The following is a 27,251-nucleotide window of genomic DNA, read 5'->3' as shown; positions in this document are numbered from 1 at the left end:
ACGACTGCTCGAATAAGCGACACTTTCCATCCGATGCAATCGGCGGAAACTTCTAAGCGTGCTTTATGCGGCACCAATAAGTCAATATACAGTGGCGAGGAGCTACTATCTAGTTAGGAACTACCCAATGCCAACAGAAGGACTGAATCTCGGAATACACCGTGTCAGATGCGTTAACCTACCGCATTGCTAAAAAACGATCGAAGTCAATACTGGACCAACAAGGAGACCGATGAGGATGCTGCGTCAAAGGCCGGTAATTAAGCAGAGAACTTCTCGGCTAATCCATCCTACTTACCGCATTTAGCAAAATAATCCCTGACATTGGTGGGAGGCTTTTTCGATCAGCAGAACCGACTCAAACCGTATGCACTGACACGCATCTCTACCCAGGATTGAGTCTACTACTTTGTTGCACGACGCTAGCTGTGGCTGTTCAAAAGAATCAGAACCAATAGGAATCACCGATCAAGTGATGAACAGAACAATTCATGGCAAAGATGGTATTCCTGCAGTGATACTCAGCGCGCGTCAATCCACGACCCATTCTGCTCACCCTCGGGGCAGTAAAGTGATTCCATCCGATTAGAACACATTTGTTTTTCCACTTTATTTATAAAAGTGTTGATGAACTTTGGGTACTGTGCCTGCCTAATGAGCCCAATGGAGGGCCAAACTTGTGGTGGCTTGTTGAAGAGTTGTCAGCAAACTCAGGAGTAGTATGTTAATTTTAGTCCATAAACCTGCTCCTAAGTATTGTTGCGTAGTCTCATTGAACCTAGATTCTGAAATATCTGCCATCCTTCTCATGAACTGACTCGATGGCAGAAGACACTGAGGCACTAGATCTAGCCAAGTAGCTTTCCCAGGAAAAGTTTTTGTCGACCATGTCTTCACTCTATGTATTGCTTTATAATAGTATTAACAGTCAACCGTCATCCAATACATCAGCTTCCGGGTGACGCTCCATTGTGTGAACCAAAAAGCAGTGTGTAACATATCGACATCGGACGTTAAGCCTGTAAAGTCAGTCTGGCAACTGATGTCTTGCCACGTGACCATGACGGCGCCCTTCCGTATGTGTGATGAAGAACCGTTGGACTTTGGCTTGTCGTCTGGGATTACACGGGGTTGTCAGCTGTCTGCTCTACATTTTTCCTTTGTGACTGACTGGATTTGAGTCCAAGATGTTAGCGGACATCATGGGGTGAAAGTCTTATAAAATGTGTCTATCATGGACCTAGAATTCGTGGATGGCGCCTTCGCTGTAGAACTTCACAGTCTACTGCAGGTTCTCAATGGATTCTGTTTGTTTTCTTCACTGACCATGAGATCGATTCCTCAGAGCCAGGGTACCTCCTTCATCAGCACCCAACTGCGTAGAGTTCAGAAACTTCGGCTTAACCATTCCTCCAAATGGCTTGATTAAAGATGAGATCAAGATCCTCTTGGATATGGCTTGCAGAACGTTTCTACAACTGAGGCGTTGTTCGGAAGAGGAATTAATTTGAGGACCAAGATTGCCATCTATGAGCATGTCATCGAATCTGTTCTTCTTCAATCTTGCCAAAACTGACCGTTACGGCACACAGATACTTGAAAGATTGGGATTTTGGACCACTGCATTTTAGGAAACATTTTGGGTGTACGCGCCCAAAGCCTCGTACCAAATGAGGAGATCCACCATCAACGCATTGTTCGACGCAGGCAGTTAATTCAACATGCCCAACTTTGGTGGTTTGAACACGCTCTTTGCCGCCCATCTTAGGACATCGAGGCCACTACTATGGACTATGTTTAACATCTGGCTGTACATGCGCACTATGGCCCATGCCACCCAAACCAACGTTGGACGGATGTTTGTAAGAGCATTACTGCTGACATCCGTAGCAACTGAGACTCAAAACATGGCTCGTACGTGAGAATGGTCCTTCGATTAGAATACAGTGATTTTCAGATCATGCTACAGGTGATAAGTTTTTTATCACTTGGTTGGTCAGATGAGTTCAGACAACGATGTTCATGGTTTGATATGGATGCAGCGAATGTACGCGACCACTTTACGCAAAGGCCTATCCCCATCTTTACGTGTCTCAACACCAATGAATGTTTCACTGTACATCGATCGATAAAAACGCTCTTCTACTTGGGCAGAGGGCAGGTCAACTTACCTTGGGAACTCTCCGCCCCATAAGTATTGCCTGCCTTAGCCAGAATAAACCAGTTCCCGGGCATGCAGTGCACGGTCTAATAGGGCAGCGGGTATTTCTAAATCTAGTTTTGATAGCTATCATGTGTCGCGACATCTCGAATATCGTAGCAACTGGAACATGAGGGGTCTGGTGCAGCACATTCAGTTGCCTGGAAACATCACAAACGAGATAATCAGCCGAGTTCCATGTGAGTCTCTCACAGAACCAAATTTGTTTGCAAATGAGTGTCTTTCGCTAAAACTATTAGTTTCTTGAGGGAAGCCCAATCAGAAGGTTACTGAAAACCCTTGAACAGCCCACAACGGGTTTCGCTCTTCCATCGCCAGCTCATCATGTGGATGCAGTCCACTAGATCCCGTCAAGCTTGTGTTCTACTTGAACCCAATTTGGATAGAGTTCACTAACCATACTCATTCACAACATATAATTTGATGTTACCGGCAGACTCAACTGAATCCCAGCTGATATTCCTTAATTGAATGTGCTGTACAAAGGCCGCCTTATATTTCAGTTACTGTCAGTCTTCAGCAGCCTTATGGGTTGTTTTCTTTCGAGAAAATACACTGCAATATCTTGAATATCGTGTCGGAAAAAACATGAGGCGAGCTTTGTGCCGCACAGTCAGTTGAAGAATATCGTAAACGAGGGATTCAGCTGGGACTCAGTTTAGTCTCCCGTTGAAATTAAATTGGTTTGTAAATCGGGTTTATTTCATAAACTATTAATTTGTTTGTGCTGTGGTATCCACAGAATTTTTCTGGATTAACACAGAGGGCCCAAAACTTACCCTTACTAGTGAAGATATTCACGTCGAGGACGTTAACGTACATCCCGTTGAAATTAAATTGGTTTGTAAATTGGGTGTATTTCATAAACTATTAATTTGTGTGTGCTGTGGTATCCATAGAATTTTTCTGGATTAACAGAGAGGGCTCAAAACTTACCCTTACTAGAGAAGCTATTCACGTCGAGGACTTTAACGTATTAGTCTCCCGTTGAAATTAAATTGGTTTGTAAATCGGGTTTATTTCATAAACTATTAATTTGTTTGTGCTGTGGTATCCACAGAATTTTTCTGGATTAACACAGAGGGCCCAAAACTTACCCTTACTAGTGAAGATATTCACGTCGAGGACGTTAACGTACATTCATCAGTTAAAACTGACCGCGATAGGTGCGACTGTCGGTTCAAAATGCTTTAAGAGCCCAGTCAGAGTATCTCTGACTAGGTCATTTAACTGAAAAGGGCCTGTCAGCATTCCTTCCTGTGAAGTAAAGGCCGAATTCATCTCGCTCTTATAACTGAGCCGAGCTGGTTAACGCATGACGAGTAGCGATAAACCAGAAGAATTAACTCTACCTTTCTGTATTACATCTAGAAGAAGGTACTTCGTCATTCTGAACAATAACCTAACCCCATTCTAAGACGGCCTTTGCACCGTAGATTTATGTGAGGAACGCAAAACCTGGGTGTTTATTCGATGCCAGTATGACTCACAGGTTCGCATGTGAACGAATATCAGATCCAAGATTCGCACGGTTTGGTGTTCGAATAATGGGAGGTTGGTTAAAATTAAGGAAATACGGCTACTCGATGGACTCCAAATGAGGTAAAACTGGTAGTGGGCTATTGCTGAGTCATCGTCAGCCTTCATGTATCACTTGTGATGGTGAAATCTAATGATCAATTTCTTCAGGTAGTTGTCAAATCTATTAGACTAGGATAATAATCTATTGAAATCAGGTACAAATTTTGATATAGTGAAAAACTGAAGACTAACGGGACAGATGTAGTCCATTTCTAACACATCGGTTTACGAATGTGTGAGCAAGCGTATAGGATTCCGTGAAACTTCACAGTGGAAAAATATTACAGTGCAACTAAATTGTAGGCTTTCTACACCAATTCGTTCCTCGAAATCGGTCCAGAATAACAACGACAGCATTCAGTTCTTATCAACCGTTAACACATCGAATGTGTGAGCAAGCGTATAGGATTCCGTGAAACTTCACAGTGGAAAAATATTACAGTGCAACTAAATTGTAGGCTTTCTACACCAATTCGTTCCTCGAAATCGGTCCAGAACAACAACGACAGCATTCAGTTCTTATCAACCTGTTAACACATTGGTTGTTCGTCTCCCACCAAACCGACTAACGCCAGAGGGCATTAGATACAGAACATGTTGTAACCTACGCTGAAACACCGCCGCGTGTGCAGCCCCACCGAACACACTTGCAAGTCCAACCGCAAACATGACCCCCTCTTCAAATGTGAGCTCATATAATGACTCAGGTACAAGTAGGTGACAGACGGCAATGACAATGGATGCCCAATTAGCAAGACCAATATGAGTGGTGGCGTTGAGGGAAGGAAGAACAAAGCAAACTAGGCGGTCGTCGAAGGACAATCCGGTGGGAGCAAAATGACGGAAAGCCAAAGCAAACTGTTGATACTCTGTTGCAGATCAACGTGAACCCAAAATTCAATTGGACTAGTAATGAGAACCTTAATGACCACTTGATTTTTTGCTACACCCCAGACAGATGTGAGGAAACTTCCCCCGCGATTTTCTGCCGAATTTCGAACTTATTTTCCTAATTTGATGATTTTACGAGCAGCAACTTAAATACAAGTGTGGAAACTAACTTGGACATTTTGAGACGTCCGGTGAATAAGCCTTGCTGGACAAGTTTCTTCCAGGAAATAGTCTTCCCATCATAGATACATATGAAGTAAACAACAAGCGTTTCGTTAGATCTGCATGAATTTGGCTTCGTGACTATCTCCTATTATCGCCGGACTTGTTTGTTGCTTGTTATGCGATTTTTATTGACAACTTCGCTATCTCCTTCCAAGCTCCGGCATACTGCTTCTCTGCATGTACATAGAACTTTTTTGTAACCAGTCCCACAAGACAAACTTGACGAGTGTACAGATATTTTTTTCGCATATCGTTCCGCCTGAAACTGGAAAGTGATTAGAACCCGTGATCACTCTATCCCTGAGCAGCTAGTGGCTGATTAGTGGTGTTGTTGTCTTGATCTTCGACTGTGAGCACTGTCACTCAAACTTCGAGCGCACAACTTTATACCTGGTGCTGGTTGGCTCTTTGGATGGGGACTTCCCAATAGGAAACCAGTGTATCATGGTGTGAAGTTTTTCTTTATTGACATTACTTTCTTAGCCTTTCTGTGTGAGAGCATCAAACGGCAGACTGATCGATAGCTGCTTCTTAGTGGTTCTAAACATCTTCCCATTCAATCAGTGCAGATGCATGCACATCACCTGGGTGAAATGACCACCACATACTTTTGCATTGATCTACCATCCTGTGGATGATGTCGACCGTTTGGGAGTGGCAGTCACTGGCTTGATGAACCGACTTCGTTGCACGAAGCTGAGAAATTTGGTGCAGAGAAGTGAGAAATAAGATGTTATAAGAGAAGGCTACTGAGGATAGAGATGAAGACGCAACACATTAATGGACGGATAATTCCACTGTCTAGATTTACAAGTGCAAATATTTATGCCACATTCTGGTATTTCAGTCAATAATGCAAAGATGAGAAGATTCACGACAACAAAGTGAAGCGTTGGAACATTCAACAGTCGCGCAACCATAAGATGGTCCCTTGGGGTTAGTACCAGTGGTCCTCCCGGACATAATCTTCCCCTTCCAAAATTTTCTGAAATTTTTTTATATTATCACAAACGTCATCTTATATTTGATTTTCACCAACTTTCGTTGTTCATTTCCCTCGATTCAGACATGAATAAGTGGAAGAATAAAACAAAGTATCACAAGTTGGACGCGGCGGTGTGTGCACGAAAAAACTAAAATTGTGTTTCAAGTGTCTATTTGCACGACACTCAAAACACTGTAACTACAGTGACGCAAATAACTTTCCCGCATACAGAGCTAAACCACTTACCAAGAGAGCAATACGCTTGGAATACCTTCAAAATCTAACGAGATTTTTTTGAAATCAGTCTGTTTATTGATGTAAATTAACAAAAACAAGATGCTTGAAGGCAACAATGGACACAAAACTCGTAAACTTCCAGCTGTACACACTATTTGCCAAAAAAACACACTAACCGTTCTTGATCTGTATGCACATAAAATTATTTTTATATGACTGTACAGTTAATTCATTGAGCCATGTATAACGGACAATGCTCGTCATGCCTTTCCGTAGCTCATTCCAACCCAGGCTACAGTGTGCCCTCTATTCGTGAGAACTTATTGCACTTTACCATTTACAAGGACATCACATCCAACCCATACAACGATAGGCAAAATCCAGCTGCCTGCATATCGATCCTCATGCAAGTGTTCGATCTGCTGTTGATATGTTGATGGGTATTCACTGGACCAGCTATATGCCTATTACAGTGAAACGATGGCTACGCAGGGTCTAGTAAGCAGAGGCTACTGGATTAAAAAAGTGGAAAAGGCACGCAAGATCCATCTGCTTGTACTAGCAGCGCAATCAGCCAAGAAGTTTAGATATTCGAAATCAGCTCACGCGTCTGGTTAACAGTTCTGAAGACAGGAACAGTGGGTGAAGGCATTTTCACTCTTGACCGTATCCTCTAGATGTCCTTTCAAGATATAGCCTCAAATGAAAAGTGTTGTTAGGCAGCATAACGAGAAAGCGTGTGGTAACCTGAATTAGGAATGTTGACTGGACCTTGGGCTAGACTCGTGTGAAATTATAACTTGCCTGATTTGACAGGGTCGTAAAGATAATTCCGTTCCCTAGTCGGCCACGCGTGGTGGCATCCCGATCGGATCTTTCGGTCCACGGCGTTCAAACCGCTGAAGGCCTGCACGGTGCTTCATTCAAGCCCCTGAGGCTGATCTACACCCGAGAGAATGTGATCAGCGTGGAGATGTGCAGAGGCCTGTTAGAAGCTATCACTGGGTCTAGCTATGGTACCGCAACCAGTCGATTTTTCGCCATCGGGAGACCAGAGTCGACTCCCCATATATTTAAGCCTGATCCCGTGACCGACTGTGAATCTGTTTAAATACCCAGAAAAAATTATCTAATTTTATTTGCACACCAATCGTGTTTTTTGCGCTCACATTTGCATTCCGATCCCTCATTATGTTCATAATGTTTACAATCAGGTGCAAGACTTGATGGACTGGTTTTTAAGGTTGAATTGTTCCATTCCTGATAAGTCCACCATATATCTTTCTTAAGATCTTTTTTAAAATCTAGATCTTTCAGCTGTAGCACCCTTTCGTTGCCTAACTGCCATGCCACCCGAAGGTTGCACGAAGGCTGAGTTACTGCCAAGTCACCCAAGTCTACACACGGGAAGTCGAGAGGCGGAGGTCGGGTTCGAACCATGGACCTTCCGGTCAGTAGATTCGCGCTCTAACCACTTGGGCCATCTCGCCCCGATAAGTCCACCTTATGAATGTCTGAATAAGCCGCTCTGGATTAAGAGCAAAAAAGACCGGTTTTCAATAATCGAGATAGCTGACAGTTGAATACGACTAATCAAATAAGGAATCACACTGACCCGTTTGTTCGGAATCACAACACGATACCATTTTGAAGAAAGCAAACTTATTCATTTCGGTACCGAATCTCATCTGATAGTCTTACACTTACTACCTCGTAGCCTGGTGATTCCTATGTGAGTTGTTCAATAGTAATGGCGTCGAAAACATGTGGCGAAATATACACGGACTTTAGCTTGTTTTGACCATTGGGGCTTTCGGATTAGTTGCAAAAAAAAGTCGTCTGTCTTTCTAGATTATTAGTTTCCTATGGATAGTAGTGCACCATTCAGCGATAAACTTGCAGCTCATTTGTTTCACCTGGGAATTGAAACACACTTAATGCGTAGGGGTCATTGTTCACTCCTCGTTACCCTACTTTGTTACATCGATATGGTTATGTGAGTCTGTAAGTCTGTAGGTGTGTGAACAGCTCACCGAAAGCGACTCACAAACTTCCCAAAACACGTTTGCTTTTTCATCTTGTGATTGATCTAAAATTAAATTAGCGCGTGCTCTGTTTATTCATTTAGCACAGTCAAATTGCTTACTGCCGCCTCTTACTTGTAATTCACTCCCGAGGTGTGTGACTACTACCGGCCGTAATTCTCGGCCTAACCCTGGTCAATACAGACATTCACACACGTGCGCACCCACCTCTGTGGAAAGTGGGAATCACGGATCTAGCAAGTGTCGCTGCTGATTTTCCCTGCTGCAGGTTTACCTCGCTATTCGGGGTCCTATTAATTCAGTCAATTAGCTTCTGCATTGCCTGCAGCGCGCGAATGAATGGCCCCGAGGTATGTAGGTAAGTTCAGGTACAGTGGCCACCACTGTGGAGGCAGCCGACCATTCGGTTTGTGTCTGTGTGTGTGGTGCCTGCCACATGTGGAGGGAGAATGAGTGAGATATGGGTCGTCCCTGTCAACAAGAGTTGTACAGCCCCGCCGGTAACCGATATACGCCATCGATAAAATCTTTTCCGTGAGGTGAATGCGGCTGATCCGTAAGTATATAAACCTCCAGGTTGGTGACATTAAGACCAAAACGGGTGATCATCCACCACAACCTAGAGAATTCTAAAAAGCAGACAGAGGTCTGTTTATAAAAAGGGTAGACAATGCTATTTGACCGGTAAGAAGAACTTCGTCACGAACTCATGAGTAGTGTACAGGAGTATCAAATCCATTGATGAGCAGGTCTTCTTTGTAGTCAAACTGCCGCAAAGTTATGGGAGTAGGCAAAGCATATTTAAACCGAAAAAAATCAGCCTAAAATCGATAGTCAGAGTGTAGGGAGGGGGGAACTGGTATATGGTTGGGCAGCCACAAAATGCTGGCAATATATACAGGCAATTCAGGGAAGGCGTCTTATAATGAGCACGTTTATGGTATTGAGAAACAAAACAAAGTTGTCGACAATACTACTTGCCATTCATATTGAGAACAATAAGTAGTCGTCCCAAGCTGAAGTCCTCACTGACAGGGATACCCGTGGAACAGTGCGTGAAGTTGAACTAAGCAACAATGGGATTTCCGGTTGATATTGAAGATACCGACTCCCAAACACGGACTTGTCATTTGATGCAACCTATGCAATTCCGTGAAATCTGCGAAACGCAGTGGCGGCTTTACTGCTTACGTTGGCGTTCCGGGAACCAGTACAGGATTCAAAATATAAACATCCGCAAAGGAGCACGTGTTTGATGAACTCAATTAGTAGTGCTGAAAAGTGTCACTCTGAGTTCACATGAATTCTATTAGTTTGTTTTCTGTCATGCCGGACTATTTGATACTTCGGAAATTATGAAAGTTCACCAAAACAAAAAACAGGTCTGTCTGAATTTTTTTCTCTCGAAAAAAAAACTCGGAGAATTACGAAAAATGGAGGTCAAGATATGTGTTTATCAAAAGTTTACAAGAACTTGAGAGAAAAGTGAGCCACAGGGTTTAAATTTTCATAGATCCCTTCACTACAAACCCACATAAACGAGAGTTACACCACGTCTCCATGATAAAGTGCTTTCGAGAAATGTTAGTCGTCCTCTAAAGACAGAAGTCAAATCAAAAATTTCCTGCGAAAACTGCTCAACTGAACTCGAGCAACCATAAACCTGCAGTTCAGCTGTCAACCAATGGTGGGCGGATGAATGTACTTCTCACATTGCTTGTAATCTCACTTCAAGCGAAACATGAGACAGACGAAACTCAGGCCCTGAGCCTACCCAGGAAGGGCAAAACCGATAATGGGCTGTTGACGAGTTTTCAGTAACCCTGTCAAAAAATATTCTACCATACATCAACTATCGTATCGACTGAAAATGAGGCAATCTTGTGCAGAACATTTAGTTGAGGAAGAAAATAGAAAACGAGCTGGATCCAGTTCAGCTGACTCTTCCACAACAACCAAGGTAGTGTTTAAATGAGAGCACGGCGCAAAAGAGTGTTGTTTGGATGAGTACGCACAGTCACTTTAGTTATTCCCTTTCACTCTGAAATAATGTCATAAAAGAAGCCCACTGTATGAAAGATAACGAAGTCAACTACTGAGCTATATGTAACTTGAAAAGTATCCAGTTAGAGCTGGCCGATTCAGTATTCTGAAGGAGCCTAACAATCGGTCAAATCAAACCACGTCAAGTTTATCCCGTGTTGTTCAAGGCACATGAAGCAGATATCGCACGGTTCTGAAGGGTCTTCTCCCCAATAAGAGATTACGATTGGAAAATCGCGCCGTAAAGTCTACTCAAACAAGGAGAGTCTGTTTCTGTTGAGGGGTTTCTCGTGATGGCATATTGTTTGCTATGTGGCGTCACTCGGACAGAGAAAAGTTATGCACGTTAAGATGCTCATAGTTTATTTGTAATGCACTACTCATAAGGTTGCTGAAAATTCGTCGACAGCCCATGACCGGCTTCGGTCTTCTTAGGGCTCATCAGGTAGGCGTGATATCTCGAGTATCGTAGCAACTAAAACATTAGGCGGCCTGGCGCAGCACATTCAGTGGCCTGGACACAACACGAACGAGAGATTCGGCTAGATTCCAGGTGAGTCTCTCGCAAAACCAAATTTGTTTGCAAATGAGTGCATTTCGCTAATGTTCATAGTTTTTCTTCAGTTGACTCCAAAGCACACAGATTCGTGTTAGGCCAGAACGTTTCGAATCATCTTGCGGACCACAAGAGTCACACTTGTTGAGGAATAGGTATTTATTTTTTGGTTTTGAGTGAAACACAGTCATGGGTAAGGAAGGCGCACTTTGGTTGGATCCCGTATCGTAGGAAGTAACGGTTACTAACAGCAGGTTGATCAGGCACATCCTGGCTAGACTTAAAGCGAGAAAATATCGGTGGATCTGCCCGAATCAATGATACTCATTCAGTTCAGTTGAAGTTGTTCTTTCAAAAACCAGCATAGGAGGGGACTTTTACGTGCCTACAATGGCGATCATCACCATCATGAGGCCACCAAAGGAAACGGTCGTGCGGTACCCCGTATTTTGCGTGCCAACCATCCAGACCAATTGAAAATGTTGACGATCACCCTTATACTATCAAACTTGTCCCCTGAGGGTGGAACGCACGATAATAGTGAATGCAAGCAGCCGTGTTTTAGATCGTTACATGTATGCACTGGAAGGACGAACGATCAGAACCGAGAGAGTTAAGTATGGCACGTGTTCGGGCAACAGATGCGGGTGGCTGAAATTTTGCGTGAGATGGTTCGTCGGGCAAGAAACTGAAGTCGGTTGTACTAGTGAAAGTGTGCTTTATGTCCTCACGGGCAGTAGAACATATGAAACTTGTGTGACCATGTTTAGAACCCTGGAAGTTACTTCATAGTAGTTCTGTTGGTCGAAAGACATGCGTTGCACTGTTGGGTCAGAGGAAAGATGGAGCTGGTCGAGTCCAGTTTTCAAAGCTCGTTTTGAAAGTTTATCCTTCACATCCGAGCCTTTTCTCTTCAGTGTCCACAAAGGTGGTCCAGGAGAAATTGATCCACCTTTTCAACTGGCATTCCGAAGTCCCATTCATTTGGCCATCAGGACTGTGTTGTGCAATTATGTAGGGAATATCTTTGATCTGCCAAGTGAGAATATACATAACAACTGACCAAGCTGCTGTAGAGGATGGCGCTACATTCACACTTAACAGATGAACCCATTACTCAGTGGCTTTCACATAGGATAGTATCTAACATCTCTGTAACAAACGGGTTCTAATTTCGATCTTGGTTACCAAAGGTTCGAAACGTTTTCTGACACCATCCTCTAACACGTGGGCACACCGTGAACAATTCACTGACATGTGGACAGGTCTTTCGTTTCTGCTCCCTTCATTCCATTTCAAATTGGGAGTGTAGAGTAAAAAAGTTTCATAGTCTATGGAAATTTATTTCCCAACTGTTTTGCGATTACTGGTAAATGCGCAGATTTTGCAGTGAGTAAAGCTCATTCTGTTGTTGAGTGGCAAACCCATAGTGGCTTGATTAGTAGGTAATAGCCGCTCGTTTATGATATTCTACAACTGAATGTGCTGCATACGGGCCGCATCATGTTTCAGTTGGCACGATATTCAGTTGTAGAATATCATTAACGAGAGATTCGGTTGAGTCACTCGTTAAAACCAAATTGATTTGCAAATCAGTGTATTTCTCAAAAACGGTCCAATTTGGGTTCATGCAGAACATAATGTTGACGGAAACTCGGGGACTGCGCTTACCTGATGAGCCTCAAGAAGGGCGAAACTGGTCGTGGGCTGTCGAAGAGTTTTCAGTGACCTTGTGAGTAGTCTCCTGTAAGTAATAGCCTATTTCAAATTGGAATTTTAAGGTACGAGTTGTGCAGTGAAACATCGAGCAGTTTTAAATAACCTTAGGAGTTCTGTGCTGTATCTCTGTGAAACATAGCCCTCTTCTATGTCTGATCAGTATGAAATTGCGTGTACCAGAGGTTAAATTTTCTTGTCTCCTATGTTCGAACGCGTTTTTCCTTAATTATTTGTCAGTTGGTCGGGATTTCAGCCTAAATATAAACCCTGATCGGCTGACTAAAAATACACAACCTAACCCTCGTAGATGACAAGAAACTTGATGTTTTCAAAGAAATCTAAGATGTAAGAGACCGAAATTGATACTTACTGCATCTGTCTTTGAGAGTTGCTAGGAGTTATCAAATTCTTCGTGGAGTTAGATGCATCTAAGGTCAACAGTGAATGGTTGTCTCTAAATTGTCAATGAAATAAACTATCAGGTTCTAAATTCCTAATGATGCTTTAAGAATGCTGTTGTGTATCACAGTTTACGAGGTGAATCTCCTCTTTTCTATCAACCGGGTGATAGAACCATCCAAAACAACATGTAGATTTAGATTCAACATGCTTGTTTCAACCTAATAAGAGACAAAAAAAATTTGAAAAATGGCACCAAGCAATGTTTTGTGGTGTTCTCAGACCTCTTGTGCTCGGCTTTGCACTTGTTTACATAACCCGGAAAAAACAGCGCCCTGAGGCTATGTTTGGTGCTATCACACATGTGGAAACATGTGTGGAAAAGAACCGGAACTCAGGAAGATGCCTTTCCCAATGGGAAAATGTTTTACACCTCATTCCCAATGCAGCTATAGTATAAGGCTGCAAACCGCAACGATATCAGCTTGTATGACTTCTTGCAACCATTCTGCAGTGTGAATCTATCTACTGGTTCGAAAAATCCCCGAAGTTTTTCTTTGCTCCCGAAGTGAAACAACACCCAATGTTACTTTAAGCACAGTTGACCTCTTTTTGGCTTGGAATAGACTTTTGTTCGCGTTCTTTTTTGCATCATGTAGCAACTCTACAGACGAGTTCACAAAAAGCGATTGACCTACCAGTGAAAAGTAGAAGGCCTTCGCTGCGGAATTATTTATTAGAAAATGCCAGCTGACCAGTTTCAGACTATTGGACAGGGAAGCAAAACTCTCATATGCATCTTGTTTACAAAAACTGAACATCCATATTCTCTTTAACGCGTCCTTCTGAACTTTCCTGGATATTCATTGGCTGTTGTTCAAATCCAAGCAAATGCTACAAAGCGACTCCACAAATTCCGCAACAGATCTCCCTTTTCAAGAGACGCAAAGCGAATTTACAAGAAGAACACATGCTAATAGCATGCCTCCTCATCAGTAGTATCAATGTTACACAAGCATAGCTTCCAAAGTTCAACTCCGTACTTTTGTGAGACCATGTATAATATGCAATAGTTAGTGTCGCTGATAGACAATCTGTAGTACTCAACGGCTGTGTAAATATACGGTGTCTGTGCAGTCACTTTTCTGGGTGTAAATCTACTCAGAAGTACGCATCCCATTGAACTGAGGCTGAAAAGCACTGCGGATAAAAGCAAGAAAACGGTAAGACAAAGCTGACCGAAATTGATACTTACTGCATCTGTCTTTGAGAGTTGCTAGGAGTTATCAAATTCTTCGTGGAGTTAGATGCATCTAAGGTCAACAGTGAATGGTTGTCTCTAAATTGTCAATGAAATAAACTATCAGGTTCTAAATTCCTAATGATGCTTTAAGAATGCTGTTGTGTATCACAGTTTACGAGGTGAATCTCCTCTTTTCTATCAACCGGGTGATAGAACCATCCAAAACAACATGTAGATTTAGATTCAACATGCTTGTTTCAACCTAATAAGAGACAAAAAAAATTTGAAAAATGGCACCAAGCAATGTTTTGTGGTGTTCTCAGACCTCTTGTGCTCGGCTTTGCACTTGTTTACATAACCCGGAAAAAACAGCGCCCTGAGGCTATGTTTGGTGCTATCACACATGTGGAAACATGTGTGGAAAAGAACCGGAACTCAGGAAGATGCCTTTCCCAATGGGAAAATGTTTTACACCTCATTCCCAATGCAGCTATAGTATAAGGCTGCAAACCGCAACGATATCAGCTTGTATGACTTCTTGCAACCATTCTGCAGTGTGAATCTATCTACTGGTTCGAAAAATCCCCGAAGTTTTTCTTTGCTCCCGAAGTGAAACAACACCCAATGTTACTTTAAGCACAGTTGACCTCTTTTTGGCTTGGAATAGACTTTTGTTCGCGTTCTTTTTTGCATCATGTAGCAACTCTACAGACGAGTTCACAAAAAGCGATTGACCTACCAGTGAAAAGTAGAAGGCCTTCGCTGCGGAATTATTTATTAGAAAATGCCAGCTGACCAGTTTCAGACTATTGGACAGGGAAGCAAAACTCTCATATGCATCTTGTTTACAAAAACTGAACATCCATATTCTCTTTAACGCGTCCTTCTGAACTTTCCTGGATATTCATTGGCTGTTGTTCAAATCCAAGCAAATGCTACAAAGCGACTCCACAAATTCCGCAACAGATCTCCCTTTTCAAGAGACGCAAAGCGAATTTACAAGAAGAACACATGCTAATAGCATGCCTCCTCATCAGTAGTATCAATGTTACACAAGCATAGCTTCCAAAGTTCAACTCCGTACTTTTGTGAGACCATGTATAATATGCAATAGTTAGTGTCGCTGATAGACAATCTGTAGTACTCAACGGCTGTGTAAATATACGGTGTCTGTGCAGTCACTTTTCTGGGTGTAAATCTACTCAGAAGTACGCATCCCATTGAACTGAGGCTGAAAAGCACTGCGGATAAAAGCAAGAAAACGGTAAGACAAAGCTTACTGTACGATCCTGTGCTAAGGCCGTGATCTCAAAGCAAGGAATGGATTAATTAGCCTAAACGCACGATTCAAGTGTCTTATCTCACAGGTCACGTGTAGTCTAATTCAACGACGGACGGTCAGCAATAATTGCGGTGAAACCGAATTCTACGAACTTCACCTGCGTTTGTTCAGTAGTCACAATTGAGCACCAAACAATATACTGAATTAGATGTGGGCAGACAGTATAGATAGGTAGACCGTTGTGCTATAAGAAATTAACAGTAAATAATGGTCAGAATTAAAGGAAAGCTTACGGCTAGATTGAAGCTTGGGCAGTTAGCAACACAAGATGGCACAGAAATGACAATGTGCTATCGGACAAATCCAACTGGAAAAGTGTTGTGCAGTTCAAAGTGGGACAAAGTGTTCATCAAACGAACTCAGAAATGAATGTAAATAAATCGGGTCATGAAAATAGTTGAAATAGAAAAATGGCTAATATAGGGTCGACTTTGTATAAAATAGAATAGTTCAGCCTTGGAACTTGAGTAGTCGCCGGAAGGGTAACGAATTAGTCTTAGGAATAGAGAAACATAACTAACTGTGTCACGTGATTAACACTTATGGTGCCTCATAATTTGGTAGTCTCATAACATGACATGATGAATGCTATTACCAGTAAACCATTTTTAATTAAGCGAGCATTGATGTAAGATGAGAAAGAAGGTAGAGTGAGCCGCAACAAATTTAGTGACGTTCACAGATGTTTTCAAGAAATGCCCGGGAGTTGTTTGAAACTCAACGTATTCAGAAGTGATCTCAAAAGATCAGTCAAACGTCCGGAGCAGTCAACCAAGGAACACAGGTTGAAGCGGACTGTATGCAGCAGTTGTCACTAAGGGGATCATAAGCTCCTTAAATCTACTCTGAACTAGACGTAACACAATGATACGTAACAATGATACTGAGGTTACTGAGAGCTCATCGACAACCCGTGGTTGGTTTCGCTCAATTTGGGGTTAATCAGGTAGGCATGGTCCTCGCATCTCCGTCAACTTTATGTTTTACTTGGACCCCGATTGGACAGATATCGCCAAATACTCTCGTTTGCACACGAATATGGTTTTTACACAAGACTCAGCTGCGTACAACTGAATCTCTTGTTTATGGCGGTCCATTGCAACCTAATGTGCTAGGCCAGATCCCTTCATGTTTCAGCTTTTACGGTATTCCTTATATTGTAACATGATATTGTCTAGACGGAACACACTACTCGCAAAGTTGCTGAAATAGTTTACTTAGTTGTGTCCAGGCTATAGTGATATATATTTACTTTACTCTAAGTGGTACGTCCCACTGATTCGCCACGCAAGCGTGTGGCACACTGTGAACAAAATGAAGGTCACACACGGCAAAAATAAATCAAGTAAAGCTTGTGTTGTTCAACCCAAGCGAGTTTATGCACCAAAAATCTCTAATTGAATCTGATCATCGTGCTATTTACATTTCATATAATAGTACGAAAAAGTTCTTGTCCAAAACATTCTTAGATGCGTAGTTGTTTTAAACTATAGCTACTCATGATGTTGGTTCGGTTACCCCTCCTCAGTAGCCTTGGCAACTGCCGTTCAATCCACATAATCCCAGACCAGAAAGTGAACGGGTAAGCCACATTAAGGTAGTTTCCGATCCTTTTTTCACCCGGCTCATCCACGTGTGCGCTCCTTTTTCTGCTTGATCACATCAGTTGATTGATCACGGCTCAGCAAACTGTTCCTCATCCCGTTTTTTCACTGCCAAATAGCTGAAGTGTTCCAAACGCAATATCTGATTTAATTGTGTTTAACCACGGCCACGAGCGACACATTCGGCTCGCTTAGAGACTTCACAATAAAGTTTTTTGTGATACCGCCTGAAATGGGAACACATTTACCACTTTCGAAGAACAGCTGACTTCACGCCTCAGTGGGTTTGTCGTCGAGGCTGCTCAAAGTTCCCACATGTTGTGAGCACGTTCGTGGACAGCAGGCGTGCGACAGGGAACAGCTAGACCGACGCACATTACATCCACCCCGGAAACCACATAAGCTGAGCAGTAAACCATACCTAGCTAACTAAGACCAACAGGTCATTTGTGAATGCATTACTTCCCAAATTGAGCAAACACGAAATCAACGGTTTGCGGATGTCGTTGCATCAGATGCGTTAGAAGCTATGGCTCATACTGTTCGTCCTTCATCCTCTTCCGAGTTGAGAATGAGTGGCGTTGTACTACGTCAGGTAGCTGTGAAATAAAGCAGTATATTTTGGATTTAAAACGTTGAAATCGATGCGGTCTGTTCATCTGCTAACCTTATAGAGATTTGATAAGAAATTCTCTGGATGCAATGTTCTGTTTTCACTTATCTTTGCTCAATTAACTCATACCTGGTTATCCAAGCCTCTTTTCCAACAACGAAGTCAATCATTTACTTAGAAGTGAAACGTAAGTTGAGTTCCCTGTCCAGTTATCATGGGGATTTTATAAGAACATCCTGTGAAGAAGACTAAGGATGAAAAAAGCCAGTAGGATGCACAAATTTGCAGGTGCTTATTTATGCCGGTACAATCAGCATGAGCTCCAGTCTGTAATCGCATAAACGGGTCCCAGAATGCAGTCCAATATTCCCACCTCCAAAACTAAGCATCCGCTATTGCATGCAAGTATGTAGGGTCGTTGGTAGAACATCACCCCTGTCTACCGAGATGCCCTAACCACCAGAAATTAGATGTTTTTTTTACAGAAGACGTTGCTCTCCATTCGAGTAAGCCTTACATGGGTGTCTCAGCTTAGCCACCTCGGGTGTACTGAAATACTAGGCTAAACCTGACTTCATCTTGCAATCAATGTGGCAGACTGACGCCCGATTGTCATTCTCATTCAACACTGTGGGGCGCAGCTGGAAACATCAACAACCTATGAGTGTTGTTCCTCTTGGTGTACTTCAGTCTACTGGTGCAACATGACATGAGAAAGATGAATCCCTCGATTGGGGAAGTTTCAATGCTATCGCCAAATTAGGCAATAAGATTTCGATTTTTCAGAATAGTTTTTGTTTGGATGACTTTACGACACACTTATGAAATTTATCGGAACAGGCGAAGTGAGAGAAACACTTCCTGTAGATCATCCGCGCAGATCCACCTACCACGGCCCTCGCTCTTCTGTTCACATGCAGTCAAGTTTCATCATCTTTTTGAGCTACATTTGGAAAAAAAGGCGGTTTTTAGGTGGACAAAGGTATATACCAACTATGAGAGATTACGATATTCCTCCCCCATATTAACAGTCTAAAACGTATTCAAATACACTGCGGTTAAACTCCACAAGTCCTACAACTTATATCGTCTGCTGGGTTGCTTTATAAAAAGGTTTTCTGTAATATTTCCATCCAAACAACTGTGCCATATGCAGGGTTAGTGATTCTTGGTAGTTCGCTCAACCAGCTCAGATTCATACGCTACATTCGCTGAAAAACACATGGAAAAGTTTTTTCCTATCCTCTACAGCTGGACACTAGGGAGGCAAGAACTAAATATGTGGGATATATTCGAATCGAGTTCTTGGGGAAGAGAGAAATCTCACGTGGTGATTCGTCAAGTGGCTGGTAGGGTGAACAAAATAGCAACGCGATAGCGTGCCTACTGCCTCTGGGCAAATTCGTTAGTCTCTCCACTGGTCAGAAGCGCATGCTTGTAGTTGTGTGTGCGGCTGTGTGTGTTTTGTACGACTGTATGCAGTCCAAGCAATTTGTCCCTCAACATCGCACCTTCGAAAACCAACATGCGAATGAACGGGTATTCATCGAACCACAAAAACACATCCAGCCTGAAACTCTGATGCTGAAATGGGCTAATTGGGGTGTGGTTGCTGAGGCGAAATGAAGAGTTAAACATCATCAGTCTATTTGGACCAGAACAACATCGTATGCGTAATTTTGGACCGAGTTTTCGCATTAGAGTAAATAGTTATTTATGGAATGTATCAAGGAGGGAGGCGAACCATTCGGTCAGTACCGCAACAGATCACACTGAAACGGTTGTGTATTTCAAAATAGAGGAGCACTCACCAGTGGAAATTTTTCACCGAGTAAGTAGTGGGTAAGCCAAATCTCTGGACAGGAACACCCGGAAACCTAGTGTTCCATTAGAAACTAACAGTTTTCTGTTAAGATTTTACTGTTTATCACCTGTTTCATTAGTTTTCGATTTTCAGTGAGTTTATCAACTTATTCTGTGCTGGTTTGACTGATGAACACAGAAGTACGATTATCCCTACTCAGTGTGTTTAAAATTAGCCCAACTGTTCTAAATACTTCAAGTTACGACAGACTAGAATTTGTACGCGCGTGGTTTCAGTTTCTGCGGTCACCACTTCAAATATTTATGATTAAGTTTAACAAACCTTCTTGATGAGATCGGGATGTTTGTTAGCTTGCATTCATCTGAATACACAAACCGGTCACCTACGATCCCGCCTAAACTCGCCATTAGATGAGATATCTCTCCTAACTGATAGATACTCACAGTGGTGTGATGTATGTGGACCCACATCCCTGATTTGCGTGTTTCAATTCCAGTCATGAAAAGTCTTGCAGACTTGTCTCTGCACACAACATCAGTTACCACTCGAAGTGCAGTGGGCGATCAGATCTGCCCCCGGGGCACATTACTGACCAGACGAATTTGGACTTTTTTCCGGGAAAAACGGGTATATAAGACAATCTAGGGTGGAATTTGGACTACTTGAAAGTAGTCCTCAAAGTAGCTTGGCTACCCTAATAGGTTCGTCCCACACAGTGTCCATAACAGATCTGAATCAATGGTCAGTGAAACAGTCAAACCCAAACACTTTTGCTTGGCACTCACATTCAGAGATGGCTTGATGGCTCACGTGTTAATCAACACTCTTCTCGCAGATGTAAGATCCACGTTGACCGCCACCAAATTTAGATAACTGTTCTCAATTTCACCTTTTCTACGTGTGCAAAATAGAGCTAAGCCACTAATGTAGATCTCCCCGACGGTTGTTTTCCAACTCAAGTGATCATGTTTTGCCACTCGGTAGGTCGTGCGGTTCGGTACTTTTCTAAATGGGCTAGAGACCACCTCACGAAGTGGCTCACCCTGGAAAGCAGAAGCAAGATCTATTTCAACCAACCTAATCTATACAAGGCTCGACGTCAGTCGGAACACAGCACTTTGAACCTTGTACCCAGTACCATGAAACTGTCCCAAAGTGGTCAATTTAGGTAGCCTCGGGGCTCCCCATCATCAGACTGTCTACCGACGAACTTTTCGTTTGACAGAAGAGATTTTTCGACCCCTTCAACTTTACCAGTCTAGTGCTCGCCTTTTATCAAACGATAGCAGAAACTGGCTTTATCATACATGAACTTTTCCCTGACTAACATGCAGATTTTCCTAACAACATGTGTCCTGTTCTGCTATTGGTTCGCTTTTGTTACGTTAATATGGAGATATTTCAGCAATGTTAATTAGGTCACACAGCTGTGCTTTTTATCCACAAAGTCAATGGATCAAAAGTAGTACTTTTCGATCAACTGCGGAAAATGGACATACTACTCCAAAAGTTGCTTTGGTGCCCAATGGAAGATTACTGGTGCTCAGAATTAGAAGGCTGTAGATATACGTACGGCATTCGTCATCGGGAATACGCAAGCCTGTGGAATTAAAACTAGCACGCACTGGTAAATACACATTGTGACCATCTCTCAACACCTGTTTACTTTTCGTTTGCTTTCAGTAGGAGTCAAGGCATTTTGGTGGAACGCGGCGATTCACACATATAGTTTGGACTACTGATCTGCATGAGAGTAGTATAAAATAGACGATTTTGCGGACTCAACTCTCTGACGTCTGTCGATCAGTGATTGACAGCGATTGCGCAGTGTGCCTTACCCGCAAACACGAAACTCTTGTTGTGACCAGTGATCGGTGGATTGACTACATTTCTGCATTTCGTATTCCTCAATTCACGAAATTTCGGCCTAACTTCAGCGTGTAGCATGCAGCAGCCTTCACTATTTCGAAGGCTGGAAAGATTTAATGTTTAAATACATTTAAAGGCTGAACTGACTGGGGGCGAAGTATAAGAGGATAACTAGCCACACAAGTACGTATACAAGTGCCTATAATAGGATTATCATCTATATACCACACAAATACTTAGGAAAAGTGCGACTGCGAAGGGAACGCGTTTGGATGATTTTTCGAGAGAATGCAGCTTTCTGAGACTTTCTTGAGTTAAAGAAATATTATTTAAAAAGTGGGTTCGTCTACACGTTCGTTTTGTTGAAAAGACCTAACTGTGTAAGGAAGAATGCCTTAGCTGCGGAGTTATTTATTGGACTGAACAATGGTCTTAACTGAACAGTTAAGACCATTGGACAAGGAAGCAAAACTCTCATATGCATCTTATTTATAAAAACTGTGTATCCGTCTTCTTCTCGAACACGTCTTCCTGAACTTTCTTGGTTACTCGGTGACTATCACTCAAACGTAGACGGATGCTATAGAGGGATTCCACAAATTCTGTAATAATCCCCCTTTTTCAATAGACGCGAGGGGAGTTAGCTCGCATGCTTCATCAGTAGTATCCACCCTTTTCACCTGCATATATCCCTTCTTAACGAGCTTCCGCAATGAAGCACTTAAAAGGTATCCCTTCAGGAAGATAATTCATTCATAGAACACTTTCTAGTGATCAGCTAGAAGTAATCTCTGATGAACGACCTTTCTTGATGATGGACTTTCTGAAACGCCAAAGAAAGCTGCTTACTTAAACATACGACGCACCGGTAAATCAATCTAAACAAACCTTAGACGCGACTGTGTTGAACGCGTACTACAGCGCAACTCAATGCTATGGCATAAATAAGGGCTTTGCCATTGATGCTGATTAGAACATTAAATTCAGTTTTAAGAATTAGTGATTGCGTATACCAACTCACTTGCAGCTACCGAGATGCTAGGTTAATGAAATTGATCAAGGGCTGGTAAAAGAGCAAAGGAACACCCACCCAAACGACTGGTACACAGCTGGCTTACTTTGCAACAAAACGATAGTCACTCAGAAGCCATCCGTTCAAAACGGGGCACAAATTGGACCCTTCAACCTAAACCATAGCGATGAGCACCTGGCCAAACAGACAAAAGGTCCTCGCAACAATGCTCAACAGCCGGTTTATGTTACTTTTCATTTAATTTAATTTATCTAATCAGCTCGGCAATTTGTTCCTATTCATTCCGGTTAACGCCCGCTGCGGTGCTGAACTAATTCCTACCGCTTTTTAGACCGGCCTGGGGACTTCGTGCCCCAAGAGGATATACGAAAGGCTGAAGTATCCTTAAAAAAGACCGACGTTTGATGACATCACACATTATTTGCTGAGCACTTTACCATAGCTGGTGCATAGATAAATAATAACCGATTTTTTGGTCAGGTAAAGTTGTTTTCGGTCCCCGAAAACCTCGGCCAAACGAGAGCCTTCGGGTTTACTACGGCTTGGCTTGGAGGAGAGGAACACATGAGTATCCAGGTAGTAGTTTCAGGTCATTACAGTAGGTAGATTATCAGGTATGCTTGAAAGTGTTATTATCTACTACCTCCAGATAGGCGGGTACACATTCTCAGTATATACAACGGAAATGTAACTGTACTTAACAGTGCATTCATTGCAACTGGACGGATGCTCCAGGCAGGGACTCTACAAGGATTTACACTGTACTGCCCCATATGTCTGCTTCATTACTGATAGTATCCCCATCGATTTTTTCACGAATTTGTGGAATGTGAAAACTGTTCAGCCGGAAAGATGAAAGGAACGCAGTGTTGTGCACACAGATTAATACCAGTTGTTTTGCATTTATTGAAGTCTCCGAGTCAACATTCGCCTTGCCAGTGTCAAACTTTGAAAATATAAACTTTAATCATGCCCCAAATAGTTATCCTGTCAGCCTGGATTATGTTCAACTCAGTGGGTGTGCTGCCCAATATAATTTTTTGCTATCAACTATGAAACCCAAATGAACTTGAATGTCAACGTAGGCTCCGTACCCAAACACAAACTAACCCTAGCAGGTTTTCTCGAAACTCGAGGCGAAATAAATCTGGGCAAGTAATTTTGTTGAAATTTCGGACGAACATCAGTGGACTTACTGTCCATCTAACTGTACTGCCACTCTAACATTCCTTATCAGCATACTACTTTCTTTAGTAAAATTAAATCCCTTTTCAGCAGCGACGAGCTACTCCATTTGAATTAGTGAAAATCCACTGAAAAATCACTGAAAAAGACGTGAATGAATTGGAAGATGACTCACTTCGAACACAACCTCAGTTGACAAAGGTCGAAATTATGGTAGCCCGATCGCTTCTACAGCAGTAGATTTTTTGAACTACTTGCAAGTAGTTTGTATTTACCGTTTTCAAATGGCAACCATTGGGAGCCCACCCACATGAAAAGCAACCCTATCGTCTCACACAACCACACAAGACAAACTCCCCGAATGAGTTTAGCCGCAAAGAATGCTCCATCGTTTACGTCCATCTTTTATTCATCATCTAATGGTAAGGATGATTCGGAACTTTCATGGAGCGCAGAGGCCTAGTTCTTTATGTACGCTCCTTCGATAGTGTAATTTGAACCACATCAGTTGTATTCATTACTGTGATCGTTTTTGTGAAATGTTTAAGGATAACAAGGTAGCATGGAGAGTAGTCATGGGTGTGTGTGTGTATATTTGCGTGTGCTGTCTTCGCGTCGGGTTTGCGTGACACTTTTATGGCACACTTTGTCTCGATGATCTTCCAATGATTGGACGCAGTGTAGTTTGGTTACCAGGAGAGACTGTCTAACTCAACTCGTCCTCACCATTCATGAGTTCGTATCAGGGTGGTTGATGTTGACGGTTTTTTTCTGATGGACTGGGAGATGTGAAAAAGATTAAGGGAGACACAGAGAGAGAAGTCACACAACGAATGAGCAGTTTGGGTTTGTACGCTTCCTCTGTGGAGGCGCATTTTTTTTTATGAATCATAAAACAGTGAGCGACAACAAGCATTCGCTGATAGAGATCGTTTGATGCGGTCTCTTAACGAGTTAATTGTCGTCCACTAACGAATGTGTGCTGAGAACGGCTTCTCAACAAAATGTAGCTCATTTGGCTAATTTGGTCGTTGACCAGATAAGTACAGTCTGATGACTCTCAAAAACCAAGAAAATATCGGATATAATAGAGATGAGACGAAAACGGTTTGGGATTGTTTTGTTGCGGTCTATGACGTCAAGTAATTTGAGGGGGGAATGTGGGGATGAGCCTTGTATTTGGGTTAGAATGGCTTTATGCTAGCTAGCTCAGCGAGCTAAGTGCTTTACTCACGCTAGTGTTATTCTTTAGTCCAACTCAGTAAAGTATCATCGACTTGTAATACTAACGTATGAACGCATATTCCAGGAAAGGCAACGAGTCGAAGGAGGCTAAAAGGGGCATGTTTTGCCGTGCAGGCGAACGCTGTCGAAAACAATCAAATAGGAGCAAATTTCGTCCTCTCTGTGCCCAGATCACCTTGTACGGCTCATAGTAAAAGTGGAAAGTTTTATCCATGAAGATGTTTCATCGAGGCTGGGGTAATCTATTACTAAACTCAACCGAATTCGGAACACTGCAGGTCACAAACCTGCATTGGTAAGGCTTGTAACCAAAGTTTGCCATTGTAATCGCCACTATAGGTCACCTTTTAGGAATACACAGTAGCAGTCACAAGGCTGGAACCCCAACTCCGAACCTCTTTTCTCATCCTATGTAGTTCGTCTGACCTAATGTTGTCCGAAAAAATTGAGCGAGTGACTTCCGCTTTGACCAGCGATTAAGAGCAAGAGATCTACCTTTTGGTTTCTCCGTTCCGTTAACCTCATAGTTGCTGTTAAGTGCGAACCTACCACAAGATATTCGACTGTTTTTCGAAGCCTATATCGATAGGATCGTGTAGGTGCTAAAATCCGATCCACATAATGAAACTCCCCGTAAAACTGTTGCTAAAGCTGGATGCAACTTGATCAACAAATTGATGGCCGTACCGTCCGGTTGCAGAAAAACACTGTAACTTGCTTTCCTGACTTGACAGTTTTTGGTCGGACCTATAAAGTTACCCGTAAATAGATCCAAGTTCTTTCTCCAAATTTTCGATTATTAAAAATATTCATGACTGCTGGTGTTTCACAGGGTCAAAAGGTCAATGGCATTTATAGCCCATCAGCGGGAGTTATTATGGTTTAAAATGGCTGCTCATAAACCTTCGATAACTGAAGAAACTACACAACGAGGGTGGAAATTGGTGACTGGTCCGACTTGTAGATTCCACTCTATATTTTTAACGACCTCAAATGTTGATGAATTTAGAGCAAACTGTGGGGTCATTTCCTCATGATACGTTTTATGTGAACCGAGATGGATGTCTGGAAGTGAGGTGCAATGTTTCTGATAGAGGAATCCATGACTGGGAGACCTTAGTTTTCCCAGACTGCCTACCTTGCAAGAACCACATGTTTCATTCAACAGACTGGGTCCTAAATCTAAACAAGCCAGAGCTTTCCAGGTACTCCATCCAATTGTTCATTCTTCAAAAACCGAAAGAGGATAATTCTACGAGTGGGATACCCCCATGTCATGCCCACTGCAGTCTTGGAGATGAAAAGTTCACCAATGCAACAATGTCATCCAGTCACAAGGCGGAAGTTCCAGTCAGAGCCTTGCCCCGCATCATCCCGGATAACTTAATGAAGTGAAAACGACCTCAAGTTTCAGACATCATATCTCCCTGAATGTGTTGATTTGGTTCCGCAGACAAGCGGGTGCTATCTCATATATGCACTGATGCTTCCGCTTCAATACTTAACCCAAAGTGCCATCAGACTTGACGAAATTTTCTTCACTCTTACGATGGTCTATAACCAGTTGAACTATACTAATGCCCCTGAGAAATGCTCCTAGAATGGTGTGAAAGCAAGTGGAGATGCGGAGAGGTGCGGTCTTCATCGAGGTGTAATGCAATGGGCTGTCGTAGCTTCTCTTCCTGTCGTGCAACAGGCAAGGAAATACCTACCCATTCCAAACCGCACAGTCTTTGCTATAGTCTGGACCAACAAATTGCTAGCCAGTGATAGCAATGTCAGCATGACTAAGTATCATCTCTCATTACTGTACCATTATTTGAAATGACTGCCTGTAAAGCCTGTTTTGGCGCCAAGAGTGCATTTTTTGTTTGGTTCCGATGGTATACATACTTATACGGAAGGGTCACCCTGAATATACGTATGGAAATAGCACATCCCCTAAAAAACACCAATGAGCAAGATAAAGAGAAAAATACACACAGTATCATTATGAAATCACTTATGATAGGATGAAAAAGAGGGGAATCGCAGTTTTTCATCGTTTGACTTGAAAATATCAATACGCATCCAGACCCACATCTGTCGAGTATATGAGTTTTTGCCGAAGAATAACCTATACATCAATACGGTTTTTGAGCCATGGATTCTTCTATCAATGTATTCCTAACAGACAATACTCTCAAGAGTTTTCTTACAGAGTTATAACAAGGGAAACGGGAATTACCAACAGAGATTTCATCCTGTCAGTGATGCTACTCTATACTGAAAAGCCGAGAAGCAGTGTGCAAGGTTTCATCCCTGTTAGGAGTCATCAGCATTGCGCATCTCATGAAGGGTTTCAGTTCAGACCCACGGACTTCCGATCAGTAGTTGAACAATTAACCGTT

At 42.5% G+C, this 27,251-nt stretch overlaps 1 protein-coding gene across 1 annotated transcript; it reads right to left on the bottom strand.

The window, feature by feature from the left end:
* Window positions 1-2,171: 2,171 nt before the first annotated feature.
* T265_12480 (hypothetical protein) lies at window positions 2,172-7,580 on the bottom strand (the record flags this gene model as incomplete). Its single annotated transcript, XM_009164004.1, has 3 exons — window positions 2,172-2,447; window positions 5,138-5,177; window positions 7,288-7,580. Coding segments are annotated over 3 exons (609 nt in total), but the record flags the coding sequence as incomplete, so codon positions are not given.
* Window positions 7,581-27,251: the final 19,671 nt, after the last annotated feature.

Source organism: Opisthorchis viverrini (genome assembly GCF_000715545.1).
Source record: "Opisthorchis viverrini unplaced genomic scaffold opera_v5_2, whole genome shotgun sequence".
NCBI lineage: Eukaryota > Metazoa > Platyhelminthes > Trematoda > Opisthorchiida > Opisthorchiidae > Opisthorchis > Opisthorchis viverrini.
The sequence above is the reverse complement of the archived record's forward strand: the minus strand, read 5'-3'. Positions and strand labels throughout refer to the sequence as shown.